The 16517-nt window shown below is 42.6% G+C and overlaps 2 protein-coding genes and 1 long non-coding RNA gene across 7 annotated transcripts in view; 2 read left to right on the top strand and 1 right to left on the bottom strand.

The window, feature by feature from the left end:
- The window catches only part of IAH1 (isoamyl acetate hydrolyzing esterase 1 (putative)), a 359243-nt gene extending 355435 nt beyond the window's left edge, over positions 1-3808 (top strand). For both annotated transcript variants that reach the window (XM_050753952.1, XM_050753953.1), the window contains one exon: positions 3494-3808. In XM_050753952.1, coding sequence (XP_050609909.1) covers positions 3494-3676 — 183 coding nt within the window. In that variant the 3' untranslated portion in view covers positions 3677-3808. The remainder of the gene's footprint in view (positions 1-3493) is intronic.
- Positions 3809-4243: 435 nt separating this feature from the next.
- Positions 4244-16517, bottom strand: part of ADAM17 (ADAM metallopeptidase domain 17) — a 68661-nt gene continuing 56387 nt past the window's right edge. For all 4 annotated transcript variants that reach the window (XM_050753898.1, XM_050753899.1, XM_050753900.1 and 1 more), the window contains 6 exons: positions 12701-12835; positions 10181-10311; positions 9294-9372; positions 8439-8527; positions 6346-6396; positions 4244-5773 (listed from right to left, as the gene is read on the bottom strand). In XM_050753898.1, the coding sequence (XP_050609855.1) occupies positions 5432-5773; positions 6346-6396; positions 8439-8527; positions 9294-9372; positions 10181-10311; positions 12701-12835 (827 nt within the window). In that variant the 3' untranslated portion in view covers positions 4244-5431. The remainder of the gene's footprint in view (positions 5774-6345; positions 6397-8438; positions 8528-9293; positions 9373-10180; positions 10312-12700; positions 12836-16517) is intronic.
- LOC126933806 (uncharacterized) lies at positions 11738-15819 on the top strand. Its single transcript, XR_007718734.1, has 2 exons — positions 11738-11973; positions 12447-15819. It is a non-coding gene; the product is annotated as an uncharacterized LOC126933806 (long non-coding RNA).

The raw sequence follows: 16517 nt of genomic DNA, 5'->3' as shown, positions 1-16517 counted from the left end.
TGTGTGTGCAGCAGCTTTCCCTAGAAAGGCTCTGCTTAGCTAAGACAGTCATTCCTTTAAGCCAATGAAAACAAAAAGGCTTGGGGGAGGGGAGGAATGGAGGTTTCAGGACGGTCACAAGCCCAGCAGCTTATTCAGCCAGGCTCCTTGGCTAGGAGTTAGTACACAGTGGTGTAAATGAGCAAAACATGGTTCATATTTATGAACATCGAGGCCAAGTTCTTCTTTCATATAGAGAATGGCAGAAAGCTAAAACTTGTTAATAGGTAAAACAATGAATTTAAATACAGTATTGGCTAATAAAACGGTGGGAGATATGTAGTTCTAATTAAGCTACTTTGTTTTAAAGCCTGAAAGCACAAATATAAAAGGTAAAAAGCAGGTCCCATAGAATGGTGCACCCACTCAGGAGACAGCTGGTTTCTTATGCAGTCACACATAGACTTAGGGAGGACCTGGCAGTCCTCTCCTGAGTTATCTGCCCCAGAGAAATGAAAACTAGGTTCACCCAGAACCTGGGTGTGACTGTTGACAGCAGCAGCATTCCTACCTGCTGGAAGCACCCCAGTGTCCTTCCGTGGATGAATAGGGAAACTGGTGTGTCCATGGAATGGGATACTATTCGGCAATAAAGAGAACGGACTGACATGCACAGCAATGTGGGTGACTCTCAGAGGTGTTTGAGGGAAGGAAGCTGGTCTCTGAAGGTTACATACTACATAAGTCCATCTGTTTGGTATCTCAAAAAGGCAAGACTTGGGCCGGGCACGGTGGCTTACACCTGTAATCCCATCACTTTGGGAGGCCGAGGCAGGCGGATCACCTGAGTTTAGGAGTTTGAGACCAGCCTAGCCAACATGGCAAAACCCTGTCTCTACTAAAAATACAAAAATTAGCTGGGCATGGTGGAGGGCGCCTATAATCCCAGCTATTCGGGAAGCTGAGGCATGAGAATCGCTTGAACCCGGGAGGCAGAGGTCACATCACTGCACTCCAGTCTGGAGGACAGAGGGAGACTGTCTCACCCCACCCCACCCCCCACAAAAAAAGGCAAGACTACAGTGACAGGTCAGTGGTGGCCAGAGGTTAGGGTGAGGAAAGGTATGGCTAAATTCAGGTTCCACACAGATACTGGTGAAGAGGGGTAGACAGGCACTGGTCTTTTTAAATTTTTCTGTGACCTTGCACTACTCTTTTGTAAAGAGCTTGTTCAGCAGGGCACATGAAAGGCCATGTCATTGCTGTGCTGGGATCCAGAGAGAAAGCTTTGATGGGACTGATATTTTAAGTACTCAGGGGAAGGAAGGATCCAGTGTGCGGAAAGCTCTTTGGACAAACAGGAAGACTCACAGCTCCACCGGTTTCCTCTATTCCTAGCTGTTAGGTTTAGGCTACTTGGACAAAGCAACATAGAAAAGAACCAAGAATTACTAACCCAAGTGCCAACTTTTTCCTCTTCCCCTAAATATTAATCCATACCAATCCTTCCAATGACCTACACATTTATTACACATCTGCAATAGGGAAATTAGTCACCAGTGGGGAAGTCATACCACCACGTGGATGCTGAGTCACTAGTCACCTTTGGAGGCTCTGAGAGCCTAAGTAAATCTGGACCCTAGGCTTCTAGTCTTCCTCTGAAACCCTGAGTGCACTGGAACCTTCCAGAATTCCCAGATCAGGAGGGGCCTTGGCAGCTTGAGTGCCAAAGGGGTCAACATCCAGAGTTCTGTTGTCCTAAGATTCCACCTTAGATTATGTAGAAAAGTTATGCTACTCGAGGAAAGGAAACACAAACTACTGGGCTAGTTTTGCTCACATGTCTTTTTCAATCTAAAAAAAACTGGGAGGGTCGTCCTTAGAGATCATCTCATCTCCAGCTGTCTAGATGAGAAAGCCAAGGCCGAGGAAGAAGTGCTAGTATTGTATGATAGCATCTACATTTCTGGTCTATTAAAAGTCACATAGGGCCGGGCACGGTGGCTCATGCCTGTAATCCCAACACTTTGGGAGGCCAAGGCGGGTGGATCACCTGAGGTCAGGAGTTTGAGACCAGCCTGGCAAACATGGTGAAACCCTATCTCTACTTAAAAATACAAAAATTAGCCAGGCGTGGTGGCAGGCACCTGTAATTCCAGCTACTTGGGAGGCTGAGGCAGGAGAATTACCTGAACCCGGGAGGCAGAGGTTGAAGTAGGGCGAGACTATACCATTGCTCTCTAGCCTGGGCAACAAGAGTGAGACTCCAGCTCAAAAAAGAAAAGTCACGTAAGCTAGTTGGCCACCCAGATTCTAACAGAGCTCTTGGCTAGTAAGATTCTTCCCCAAGAAAGAAATGGCTGTATGGATAAAATTCTTGAGTTCAGGGCCTGGTATAGCCGCTCATGCCTGTAATCCCAATACTTTGTGAGGCCGAGGTGGGAGGATTGCTTGAGCCTAGGAGTTCAAAACCAGCCTAGACAACAAGATGAGACACCCATCTCTACAAAAACCACAAAAATTAGCCAGGTATGCTGGCACGTGCCTGTAGTCCCAGCTACTCAGGGACCTGAGGCTGGAAAGATCGCTTGAGCCCAGGAGGTTGAGGCTGCAGTGAGCCATGATCACATCACTGCACTCCAGCCTGAGCAGCAAAGCAAGACCCTGTCTCCAAAAATACATATATACTCTTGAGTTCAGGGGAGCGGAGGGAGACTGGACTCCCGTGTCCCAGCAATTACTATTCCACGTTAGATGGTACAAGTTCTTTCCACCTAAAAACCTGCCTAGAGTCAAAAACAATATTGACTCATGGGACCCCTGAACACTCCTAATACCAAATTTTTCATTTTTTGCTGATTACGTTACTAAGCCATATTTACCTGTTAAGGTTCTTTGAAATAACCTGAGAATCATGTCATACAACTCAGAAGACCTGGAATGAGGTCCCAGCTCACTTAATGGTGAGTGACTTTCATGAAACTTAATTCTATAATATGGAGATAGCACTACAGCACTAGTAAGGGTTCTCTGTGTGTTCAAACACCTATGTAAATAGCACATCAGTGCTACTGTAGTCCAAGACGACTCTGGTCAGATGCCTACAATGAAAGGGGCTGGTGATCTTTGTCGCAGGGCCACAAATGAGAGAATATGGTACACGCTGGCATTTAGAAAAGTTCTACCCTCCCTCCCCCGCTTTTTTTTTGGGGGGGGGGGGGGGGAGACAGTCTCACTCTGTCACCCAGGCTGGAGCTCAGTGGTGCGATGACAGCTCACTGTAGCTTCGAACTCCTAGGCTTAAGTGATCCTCTCATCTTAGCCTCCCAAGTAGGTGAGAATACAGGTGTTTGCCACCACAACCAGCTGAATTTTGTATTTTTTAAATTTTTTATAGACACAGGGTCTCAAACTCCTGTCCTCCAGTATCCTTGGCCCCAAATGTTGGAATGACAGGGGTGAGCCACCACACCTGGCCAGTTACCTACCTTTAACCAATTTCTCTCCCTTCTAGGACTTCTCATCTTATTTATCAGATGGACTACATTTGTCTCCAAAGGGGAATGAATTTTTGTTCTCGCATCTCTGGCCTTTGATAGAGAAAAAGGTCTCTTCTCTGCCTTTGTTGCTTCCTTACTGGCGGGATGTAGCAGAAGCAAAACCTGAATTAAGTCTGCTGGGAGATGGAGACCATTAGCCAATCACAGGAGACCCAAGTCTGCTTGTTAATCTACAGAACTCAAAGTTGCCAATACATAGAGGTACCCTTTTTTCCCCAGGCTTAAAACCTTTGCCACTGATAATAAAAGTATTAGGATTTTACAGGGAAGTTTTGTACTTAGGTCCATTGTGTTTTGACAGTATTTGTTAATGCAGGTATCAGTGCTATAGCTACAAAATACACCCTGAGCAGCTTGTTAATTCTATAAATGATGAAGTAAAGACTTTTTTTTTAAAGTCACAATTTTATAAAAATGGTTTCCTTATATTCTTTTGAGAACAGTTTCACTCATACATACACCCACACACCCCACTCACCTTTTATCAAATTCTAAAAGTGTAAAGTATAAGAATATCATGACTAGTTAAAAGATAGCAAATACCATAAGGTACAAGTTCAAGTATTAGCATAACAAGTATCTGAGTAACAAATGTCCTTGGAAATGGGGGATGGGAGGAGATATGATTAGTCACAGGCTTGGTTAATTGCCCTCAAAGTTTACAAGTTAAAATGTTTTAGCTGGTGAGCACATTCTAGTTCTTAGGGGGAAAAAGCTTTTAATGGCAATTTATAGAAATCAGAATTCAGGTTAATGATTTTCAATCCTTCACACAGTAAATGCAGCCCATCCAGAATCCTGCAGCAATAAAGTAAGAGTAATTCAAATATCTGCTTGTGGAGACAGCCTCCAACCCTAAGGGCAGGTAGTATTCTGTCTCATCACACCTCAGCCTATTCAAAACAACCTGTTGTTGTTAAGAAATATTTCACCCTCTTATTCACTAGTGTTTGAAAACAGGCAATCTTTGTATTTTAAATATTCTAGATTTTGTAAATATTCTAGGTTTTGTAAAGAGTGAATTTTTTTTTTTTTTTTTTTTTTTTTTTGAAGCAGAGTCTCTCTCTGTAGCCCAGGCTAGAGTGCAGTGGCGCAACCTCGGCCTCCCAAAGTGCTGGGATTACAGGCATGAGCCACCGCGCCCCGCCAACAGTGAATTTTCTAAGAGCATGTATCCCTATCAGTAACAGGGATACATGAAGATACTTATACAGAAAAATTGCCCAGCAAATCAGTGCCCTAAACAGTTGGTCGATTCCATAAATTCAATTGGCTACCATGTATAGCCCTCACTGTAAGGTAGGTGGTTAGATTTCTAGAGAGCATTAGTCTTAGAATTATGAAGAGCCATATTAACCCAAATGATTTCTAAATTTAGATGTATATTTTCCCTGCTACTTAAAAACTCTGGGTAGTAACTAGAAATAGACCCATAATTTAGAGACAATGTAGAACTAGATTTATCTCCTTTGTTTTTAGTTAAAGGCAAACCCTCTTGTGTTCCAGTTGTCTTCACAAATAAATGCCTCATATTCAGCGGTTCATTACAGTGTATAAAAAAACTGATCATTTCCCTAGTCAGTGCTGTTATCAATATAAAAGATTAATTTACAAAAACATAAATATTCATAACCCAATCCAGCTGTATTTTCTGCTTTTGTACCACAGGTCAAAAGATATTTAAAAAACTAAAACCTGAAAGCCTCCAAAATAAGCTAGATTCACCTTCACCTTTTCAAAAGGAGAAGGGCCAAACCACACAAGCACTGTTTACCTGCAGGAAGTTCAAACACATGACCAGCATCTGCTGTTAAGTCACTTCCTTACTTCCCAATCTTCACAAAATATAAGCTGTGATTGTAGGTCAAATCTATAAAGAGCTCACAACTAAACTAGCACTCTGTTTCTTTGCTGTCAACACGATTCTGACGCTGCAGTTTAAAGGAGGCAGCCTTTTCACTTCTGGTGACCGGATGGTCCGTGAGATCCTCAAATGACTTGGCGGCTGTGCTGCTATTTGGGAAGGGGTCCTTCTCAAACCCATCCTCGTCCATATGTGAGTCTGTGCTAGGGTCTTCCTGGATGGTGTCCATTCTCTGATGGTCCAGTTTTGGAGCTGCTGGTGCCGAAGGGATCACAGGGGCAGGCTGCAGGCGGCCTGGAGTCTGGGGTGCAGGAAAGGGTTTGATAATGCGAACCGATGCAGAATCCATGCTGCTCAGCATTTCGACATTCTGCAAAGACATGGGTTCAATTGATGGGAATAAAAGATTAATCAGAGGTCCTCACAGCTCCAACCTTACCCATCAAACAGCCTCTTATTCTGTTGGTACTGTGATGCCTCTTGGCAAAAAAGTGCTAGGTGAGGCTCACTCAACCTAAGAAGTGACTAAAAAATACTAGGCTGGTGCAAAAGTAATTAATGACATTACTTTTAATGGCAAAAACTAATTACTAGCTTTCAAGCATCCTGAAAACTTGCCATTTGAAGACCCAAAAGAGGATTCAAACCTCTCAAAGTAAGATCCCAAGAGACTGATCTCAAAATATTAAGTGTTGAATGGCTAAATTGCTCCTTATGGCTTGGGAGGGGGACAGCACAGTTCTTTAAATCTCCATCCATGCGACTGATGAAAGCTCACCATCACTGTTGTCAGGAGGGTAAACATTCCAACCTAGCCCCTTCCTGCGGCAGCATGACCTCCCATCAGCCAATGAAAGCCTTGCTGGGTCAGTTGAAGGTCTTTGCCTAACAGGGCCTTAAAGACCAGGCAAAGATTGTGTTCCTTTCATATGGTATACTTACACTGGGGTGAAACAGAGACAGAGATTCATACTGCTTATCCAATTTCTTATCCTAGAAAGAAAGGAAGAACAAGAAGAAAGGTCATTCCCTACAAATGCAATTCAGTTAGTGAGTACTATTTCCTCACAGGCTATTCCTAACACTAACTGAAGAACTTAGAACCTGAGTTGTAGGATAGCAGGCTCAACAGATAATCCATTTCTCACCCAAGCTTTAGTTATGCCACCAGTCTAGAAGTGTTTGCTTTGCACTCAAAGGAAATACATTTTGGCATTAAGTACAAAAAGAGGCAAGGTTTCAGTACTATGTTTTCTGAGAAATTTATCCCTCTGTGGGCAGGGGAATAACAAGGGCATCTTCCTATGCATGACATGACAAATGTCCCAGATGCTGGATACACCAGGACCGCACTGACTGGAAGGGCGGCTGGTAGGAAGACCTAGGTGGCTGGGCCTGCAGCCTCCCTCACACTGCCCTGGCCCACAGCCTCACTCTCTTCTTAGCTGTCTCCAGTTTCTGTGGACCATGCTCTGCTGGAGGAACTGGGCCTCAATCCCTACGTCCTACTTCTGCAGAAGGCTGACCACATGCCATCTGCTGCCCCATCCCTGCCTGTGGCTGAAGCATAATAGGCAACAAAGGGCAAGGACCTCTGTCCAGGACTAGGCTTCCTGTCTGGATACCATCAATGTATTCTATGGCCAGAAACAAGCCATGGCCCTCCCTCCTGTCAGAGGCTTTGCTCTGAAATCAAGGGTCATGCCTTGTCCACGTGTGCAACTTCCCTGTAAACAAAATAGGTTCCATCCTCTAATAAAAGCAATCATGATGGATGGCACTGTCATCCAGAGACATCTGTCAAAGCCAAGCACATCACCTTCAGCTTTCTTCAGCAGAAGTACTCCCTAGAGATCTTCCTCCCTACACCCGTCATGCTCACCACCCCGAGAAAGAGCTGCTCTGTGAGACGGCTCCTAGGCAGGAGAAGCCAGCAGGAAAGGAAAGGAAGGCAGCAGGAAAAACTCCTTTGTCATCAGAGTTGTGCTGGAATTTTTAAATGCTCATAGCAAGGCCACTATGAAAGAGTTTGGGAAAAGAAATTTGGAAGCCTGGGTCTGACTTTCTCATTTCTACAGTAGACAAATCCCCATTCCCCACAGATGCAAGTGAATGGATTTGTAAGAACAGTTATGAAAAGGGGCCTCAAATTTATAAAGGACCAGGAGTTCCTTAGTCAAAGCCCAATTCAACTTGTAGCTGTTACTGATTCTGAAGGAGAACAGAAAAGACTGCTTACTCCTACATTTTGGGGAAGATGTAAATATTCTATGTGACAGCTGGGCCCCAGTCCCTACATCCTACTTCTGCAGACATAGCCATCTGCTGCCAATAATCTATATGATATATGGGGAACATCTGAAATGCCGAAGTTTGATATTTGCTCTATTGCAACAAAGTCAGCCTGGAAATGCCCTTAATTAAGGGCTTTACTCATCAAAGGACCTGGACAAATCCAATTAAACAGTCTCCTAGGCTTAGAAGTATAAAATTCCTAAGAAATTTATATATTAAAACACCAACACACAAAAATAGTATTTTTTTTTTTTTTTTTTTTTTGGTTGGGAGACGGAGTCTCGCTCTGTTGCCCAGGTTGGAGTGCAGTGGCGCGATCTCGGCTCCCTGCAAGCTCCGCCCCCTGGGTTCACGCCATTCTCCTGCCTCAGCCTCCCGAGTAGCTGGGACTACAGGCGCCGCCACCTCGCCCGGCTAGTTTTTTGTATTTTTTAGTAGAGACGGAGTTTCACCGTATTAGCCAGGATGGTCTCGATCTCCTGACCTCGTGATCCGCCCATCTCGGCCTCCCAAAGTGCTGGGATTACAGGCTTGCGCCACCGCGCCCGGCCAAATAGTATTTTTTTTTAAAGACTGTTAGTTAAGCTTTCTATAAGATATGTTCCCCTAGGAATAACACCAAAGTTATTGGAAATACCAGCCCAGACTTTGCTAAGAACAAGTTTTATCTTTTCCAAAGATTACATGGTTGGAGTTGATCAACATTTAAATATTTAATTACTTAAAAGTTGGTGACTTACCACACAATGGACAAGAATGCTGAAAGGAATCCAAAATATCAAGGAGAAAACCAGGACTGACCCAACGATGTTGTCTGCTAAAAACTTTCCTGTGAACAATTCCAAACAGTGAATGTCTTGACCAAGTACTTCACAAATCTAAAGTGAAACGCTGTTAGGATATTACCATCATATGCCAGAGCTGCTGGCTAGACACTCCTACCGACACAGTATTGAGAAGAGTGTCCGTGCTGACTATATTACACCAGACCATCTCTCCTTACCAAGTGCTTTTAAAGAAACAGCCCTCGTATACTAGCTGATAGGAAGAGATTGCAGAATATTCAACATGCTACCTGGAGTAACTGTGTCAACAAACTAATCATATAGACTGCTACTACTAGTAAATGCTTAAGAAGACAAAGTTTTTGTTACCTGGATATTATTTGTGATTAAATTATGGACCTGTGAGGACATGATTTTGCCTGCTTCTGCAAAATATGAGGCCCACTTTTACATCAAGCAGGATTCAGTATATAGCATTCAGTCAAACAAACACTCTTACATCAATCAGGATTCAGTCTATAGCATTAAACTATGCTTATGCTAGTCACATGTATATTTTTGGGTAAAGAAGGAAGCCAATATTTTGACTTTATTTCCCTTGTCAGAAAATCTGTGCCTCCAAGCTCCACGGGGACAGACTATCTATGAGTTCATTTTATTCTAGCCAACAAAGTTGTTTCATAACAAAAGTAGTGAATATTTCCACCTTCTACTGCAGAATTAGAGCATATCACTCTGAAAGCACACTTTTCTAATGTCATCACAGAAATCAACTCAGCTCTCAGTAAATAATCTGGGGAAATCACCTACCAAAAGTATTGATGCTTAGCTGGTCAATGAAATCCCAAAATCGTTCAATTACATCCTGTACTCGTTTCTCACATTTGCCCTATGAAGAAAAAACATACAGCATCATTCCCAAACACAATGTATTCAGAAGCAATGTAGCTTTATAAAAATAACTGACATGTAAAGGGCTTCATTAAAATCAAACATTTTCCCATCTTTGACACAAGGCAATAACTTCAGCGTAATGAGTACCCCAGAAAGTAGGACATGCTGTCATTAACCCTTTGATAATTAGTCCATTTTAACAAGTGATTTAGAATTACCAGGAGACAAAAATCAAGAAAACCAGTTTGCTAAAGATGAGGCATTCCAGTAAGGACTCTACACATAAACAGTGGACAGTGAAGAACACAGCCAGACTCCCTGTGAAGACTCTTAAACCTTGAAACCCTCTCCCATCATTCTGCATGAGAAAAATTATGCTTCTCTAGAGAACAAAAGGGTCTGGCTTAAGTAAGTCAAGCAGTCTTCTACGTCTTTCCTACTCATTCAGCACCTGTTTCAAAATCACACCTTGAATAATTTTGCAATCTTAGTCAATTCTGTAAGTAATCCAGGAAAACATAATTAGCACCCACTGCCTAAAACCAACCAACCTTACCATAAAGTCCCCACCCCAGTCCTTCTCAGTCTCTGGGCTCGAAGCCTCCCACTATGGAAGGAAACTACAGGCAGGGACCTGAAAGCACTCTGTCTTCTCCTCCTAAGTAATACTCATAGATAACAATGGGCCAGAAGGATGTAGCCCCATTTGTGTTTTGATTTCTTTTTATTTGCAAAATCAAGTACTTACAAAATAAAAACTTCCTATCTGGCTGTTACAGAAAAAGCTGGACATAAATACTCACATTCATGTCACAAAATCCTACTGTACAGGGCTTTCCTTTCCTCAAAAATAAGTTCTTTTGTTCAGCATCGACGTAGGGCACACAGCGGCCAGAAAGGTCTCTGCAGCACACCTTGCAGGAGTTGTCAGTTTCTAGAACAGAGAACACGCATTGACAGCTGGATTGTTCTGAGACCTCCTGTCTCCTCTTTCCTCCCTGACCATGGTCCCAAAGAGGCAAGAAATCACATTTATTTTTTATTTCAATAGCTAATACTATCCATAGCCCGCACCAAGGAGTAGTTTCTGAGGTCACACTCCTCAGCCTTCAGTGACAGAGGCCACAAGGTTTAAAAAAAAAAAAAATACAGAGAAAAATCCGTTCTAGATGAAAGACGTCTCTTAAAAGTCTAACTATTCTCTCCACTTCAAGCCTCTCACAATGCTCTTCTAAATGTTTCCCTTTGTCCCAACATTCTTGTTACCCTGCCCACTTCAGTCCTTGGCTTTTCAGTCTAAAGTGTGCCCCTCAGGGCCCACACTGGCTCCCTGAAAGCGAGAGCAGCTGGGACACAGCTGTCCACCCTTGGGTGGAGAGCTAAGTGACCCCAGGGCATGAGCCCTACAGCCAAAGCTCCACAACTCCTCCACCAAGAACAGCTCTGACAGGTCACGGGATAAAACACTGGGCATCTGTGAGCCATGTGGGTATACACAGGAATGGTAGAAATGCCAGAAAATTAAACCATATTTATACTTAGGAGAAGAAAGAAATCAACTAGAACACAAAAACAAGCAAAAAGAAAACCTTTTCAGAAAAGGCCGGGAGCAGTGGCTCTCGCTTGTAATCCCAGCACTTTGGGAGGCCAAGGTGGGCGGATCACTTGAGGCTAGGAGTTCGAGACCAGCCTGGCCAACGTGGCAAAACCCCATCTCTACTAAAGATTAAAAAATTAGCCAGGTGTGGTGGTGCTTGCCTGTAGTCCCAGCTACTCAGGAGGCTGAGGCACAAGAATCACTTGAACCCGGGAGGCGGAGGCTGCAGTGAGCTGATATCGTGCCATTACACTCCAGCCTGGGTAAGAGTGAGACTCCATCTCAAAAAAAAAAAGAAAGAAAACCTTTCCATCATTCACTAATTTATAAAATATTTCTTGGGCTTTTACTGTGTCGGGCTCTGTGCTTCCAGAGCACCCCAAGCCTCTTGCCATTCAACACAACAGATATTTTTATTTGGCACCTACTATGTGTTATCTTTTTTTTTTTCCTTTTTTTTCTTTTTTTTTCTTTTTTTAAGAGATGAGGTTCCACCATGTTGCCCAGGCTGGCAGGCTGGTCTCAAACAACTCCTGAGCTCAAGTGAACCACCCATCTTGGCCTCCCAAAGTGCTGGGATTATACATGTGAGACACTGCCCTCAACCTATCTTCTTTACCTACACATTTTTGAACTTGGAAGAGTTCCTTACTCAACTATACGGATGGTAAGCTTCCAACCCAGTGATTCAACTACTGGGTTCTTTGTCTTTTATTTATTTATATTTATTTATTTTTTTGAAACGGAGTCTCACTCTGTCGCCCAGGCTGGAGTATAGTGGCATGATCTCAGCTCACTGCAGCCTCCACACCCTGGGTTCAAGCAATTCTCCTGCCTCAGCCTCCCTAGCAGCTGGGATTACAGGTGTACACTACCACACCTGGCTAATTTTTTTATTTTTAGTAGAGACAGCGTTTTGCCATGTTGACCAGGCTGCTCTTGAACTCCTGACCTCAAGTGATCCACCCACCTCGGCCTCTCAAAGTGATGGGATTACAGGTATGAGTCACCACACCTGGCTCTTTGTCTATTTTGAAAGCAACAGAACTCCTTCATTGACTCCCATATGCTCCATGTTATAAGTGGGGTGGGAAGCAGAGTCCAGCCAGTCCCTGACCAGTGCATGAGGATGCCCTCAAACCCAGGAGTTCCAAAATAGTGCAGAAACCTAAGGAAAACTGACAGGCCAGCAGGAGAGAGGCTCCTGCCCCAGGCTGCTCTAAGAGATCAGAGGGGAGCAGACTCCGCCTTCTTGATAACTGCAAAAATCCTCATCTAGTGGGGTCAGATCCTGGAATCAGCTCTCTCTGGTTGAGTTCTTGCAGGAGTGTCCTAGTTCCATGCCAATGTAATGTAGATAGCTACTGCTGCTTTCGTGGTTTGTATGATATGGAGCAGAGGACAGCTAGGACACACCTCTACCTACTCACTCACTCCCCCACAATAAAATTCCCTCCTCTCCCACCTCAAAGCCTGCCATATGGCCTGAAAATGCAGCAAGAAGAAACACCAACAGGACAGGACTCCCACGTACGGTGGAGGAGCCAGGATCTGCATGCAGAGATGCCTGTCTCCAGACACTACCCTGCCTTTCCCCCTCCCCTCATCCTCGGCTTGGATCTCACCACTGTTCTCATTAGCACAACCTCCAAATGGAGGAAGGGAACCTGGCAGACAAAGGCCATGTTTTCTTCTGCTGCTGGAGTGGGCATAAAACTGTGCTCACCATTACATGCACAGGACTCCAGCTGCTGTTCCCTCTCGCAGAAAGGGATGCATTTCCCATCCTTACACTTGCCAAGATCCAAGCAAACAGTGTCATCTTCAGCATTTCCCGGAGGTGGGCACTCACTGCTATTACCTGGAAGCAAACACCAGTCATAACAAAAAGAATGAGTTGCAGGTCCACCAGTTCTACAGGTGCATAATATGCTGTTTCTCATACAAGTGAGCATCTTACCTTGCAAACAGCAAAAAGTGACCTACAGAGCTAGGACAAGAGCCTGAATCTCACCAGCAATCAGCATTTAAATGGGAGTGCCTGGCTATGTGCCAGGTTAGACTGCATGAGTCCCTGACCTCCCAAGCCCCGGTTAGAATGCATGGTCTCCACTTCTGCATCTCACAGTCATATATAAAAGAATATCCTATGTGCCATTACTTAGAATAAATGGCAAACTTGGTAGGAAGGCTTAAAAGAGCCCCGCGGCCTTCCCTATCTGGCCCTGACTTCACACAGCTCTCCCACAGCCCACCGCTTTGGCTACAACCTCTATTCAGTTCCTTCAATGTTAACAGACACTATTCCTTCTACCTGGAATGCTGGTGTTTGCACTTTTGGGGCAGTTAGCTGGCTTTTCTTATGGATTCAGTTTTGTCTCAAAGGTTTTCTGAGATATCCCTGAGGATGCTGTCTAAGTGGATGTGGCCTCCCACTTCCATTTTGCACTATCACACTCCTTCTCTCCTTCATTGCATATGTTTTGCAATTTATATATATTTAATGTTATTTTATGTTTTCCCTCTACTAGACTGGTAAGCCCCATGACAGCAATGATCAAATCTATTTATCAAATTATCTCCAATCCCTACCATATTATAGGTATACTACAAATATTTCTTGAATAAATCAATTATTCTTTTTATTTTCCTTTTGAGGGTCTCAGTCTGTCACTCAGGCTGGAAGGCAGGGGTGTGATCATAGCTTACTGCAGCCTCAGACTCCTAGGTTCAGGCAATCCTCCTGCCTCAGCCTCACAAGTACCTAGGACTTCAGGCGTATGCCACCAAACCTGGCTAATTTTCTTTCTTTTCTTTTGTGAGACGAGATCTCCCTGTGTTGCCCATGCTGGCGTCAAGCTCCTGGGCTCAAGGGATCCTCCCACCTTGGCCTCCCAAGTACTGGAATTATAGGCATGAGCCACTGTGCCCAGGCCAGTAATGCCAAAGAAAAGCCACCAAAGAAAGTTAAACTGGGAGAGACAGGATGGAATGAGCGAATCATTCTGGAAAATGAACAGCACAAGCAGCTAAAAGTCAACTCAAATAGAGGAGGAGAAAAAAACCACTTTATGAAAGCAATGGACTATATCCACAGCTCTGGACTGGCCTTTCAGCTGAAGAATGAAGCCAATCAAAAGAATTCTGACTTAAAGGACTTCAGAGCAGTAACACAAAATGTACAGAAATTTGGCCAGTTTCAAACAAAAGTGATGGTTTATTAAGTACCCAACAGATAACCAGGCACTTTGCCTCTGTTCTCATAAAACCTTTCATGAGCACTGGGCATTCACTGTGTCAGCAGTCATTTAACAAACTATTACTGAAAGTATGATGTCCAGTGAGCTCAGGGAAGGTTTATACTGTGGATCATTATTGTATTTTTGGTATATTATACTGCCCTGATAAATATAAAAAATGCTCAATAAATATCTGTTGAGCATGTGTTCTTAAAAGACTAAAGTCAGAGTATTAGACAGGTAGGAAAATAATTTTGAAAACAGTATCATCTATTTAGCATGGTCCCCAAAGTTTAGCATGCATGGAAATCACCTGACAGAAGGTTGCACAGTACAGACTGCTGGCCTCCCTTCCCATATTTTTTGGTGCAGTAGATCCAGGGAGGGGACTGACAATTTCCATTTCTAGTAAGTTCCCAGGTGATGTTGCCACTGCTGGTTGTGAAATGCTAATTGCTTTTTTTCTTTCTTCTTCTTCTTTTTTTTTTTTTTTTTTTTTTTGAGGTTCTTGTTCTCTAACTTCTCTTGTTAGAAAACACTGATTCCTTATCAGGAACTTATCCTCTGCTATCTACTATTTTGTATAAAATATCAAGGGAACAAAAGGCTGTTTGATAAGAACAAACATGTTTTCAAATTGTTTTACTTACACTTATTTAAAAGAAAGCATTTTCCTAAATCTGTTTTATTATTATAGTGAAGATGAAACATTGAGCATAGCTAGCAAATACTTCTTTAAAGCTTGATTTAGATATTCAGGTTCCTAACATTTGGCAAAGTAATGTGATAGTGACAGATCCCAGAACATAAAAACGTGAGCAACATGTCATAATATGCACACTTAAAACCAAAGTCAAGCCAAAATAAGACACAACTTCGTTCACTAGGTCCCTGAAGACCTCCAGCTTTCTGTTTGCATCCTTATCACAAAACCTAGGATGGTTATAATAAAAAAGACAATAACAAGTGTTGGAGAGGATATCGAGAAGCTGGGACCCTCACACAATGCTGCTGAGACTGTAAAAGTGGTGTAGTCATTTTGGAAAACAGTCTGACAGCTCCTAAAAAGATTAAGCACAGTTACCATATGACCCAGAAATTCTATTCCTGAGTAATATCCAAAGGAATTGTCCACACAAAAACTCATACAAAAATGTTCACAGCAGCATTATTTGTTATAGCAAAAAAGTGGAAGCAACTCAAATGTCTATCAACCAGTGAATGAATAAACAAAATGTGGCATATCCATGCAATAGAATATTACCCAGCAATAAAAGTACATGAAGTACTGATACATGCTATAACATACATGAACCTTGAAAATGTTATGTTCAGTGAAAGAAGCCAGTCATACAATATGTGGTCACGAAAGACCAGTTTGTATAATTCCATTTATATGAAATGTTCAAAACAGACAACTCCATAAAGAACAGGGTGGTTAGTGGTTGCTCTGAGTTGTGGGGAATGGTGGGACTGGAGGATCAAAGCTAAAGGATACAGGGTTTCTTTCTGGAGTAATGTAAATGTTCTAAAATTAATTGTGGTGATGACTGCATAAATCTGAATATACTAAAAACCATTAAACTGTACACTTTAAGTAGGCAAACTGCATGGGTGTGAATTATGTATCAATAAAGCTATTACAAAATCAAACCAACCAACCAAGAGAGACAAATTTTGAAAAATATAAGAATGGGATAGATATATCAGAGGAACAAAAACACTAGAATAGCAAACTGAATATGCTTTTTGACAATTTAAGTCAAAAAACATCACAAGGGTAAAAAAGGAACATTATATACTGGTAAGGAACAGCAGATAAAGATGTAGAGATAGTCCCTTTATATACCTAGTAATAATGTAGCTTTGAAATTTTTAAAGCAACAATTGAAAGAACAACAGAAGATACTGGACACCTGGAAAGGTTAGCTCCAGAAAAATTCAAGTCCTGAATGTAAAAGGAAAACTTACGAAACTAATAGAAGCAGCTGTGGAAAATATCTTTTTAACCATCCACCATGGCTTTTCTGAACCATGTGTTTAAGAAATAAACATACACACATAACAAAATAATGGATTTGATTATGTTAAAATTAAAGATTTATGTTCTGAGAATGGCAACAGATAGGAGGTGTATGCAAACCAAATGGATTACCTAAGAACTCCTCCAAATCCACAGTAGTGAAATAACATGAAACCCAATTTATAAAAAATGAACCAAATACATGAACTGGCTATTCACAGGAGAAATTTGAATAGCTGAAAAATATAAAGAGATGCTCAAGAAAAATGTAAGTAAGTGCA

The sequence above is a fragment of the Macaca thibetana genome, chromosome 13, assembly GCF_024542745.1.
Source record: "Macaca thibetana thibetana isolate TM-01 chromosome 13, ASM2454274v1, whole genome shotgun sequence".
Taxonomy (NCBI): Eukaryota; Metazoa; Chordata; class Mammalia; order Primates; family Cercopithecidae; genus Macaca; species Macaca thibetana.
The sequence above is the reverse complement of the archived record's forward strand: the minus strand, read 5'-3'. Positions and strand labels throughout refer to the sequence as shown.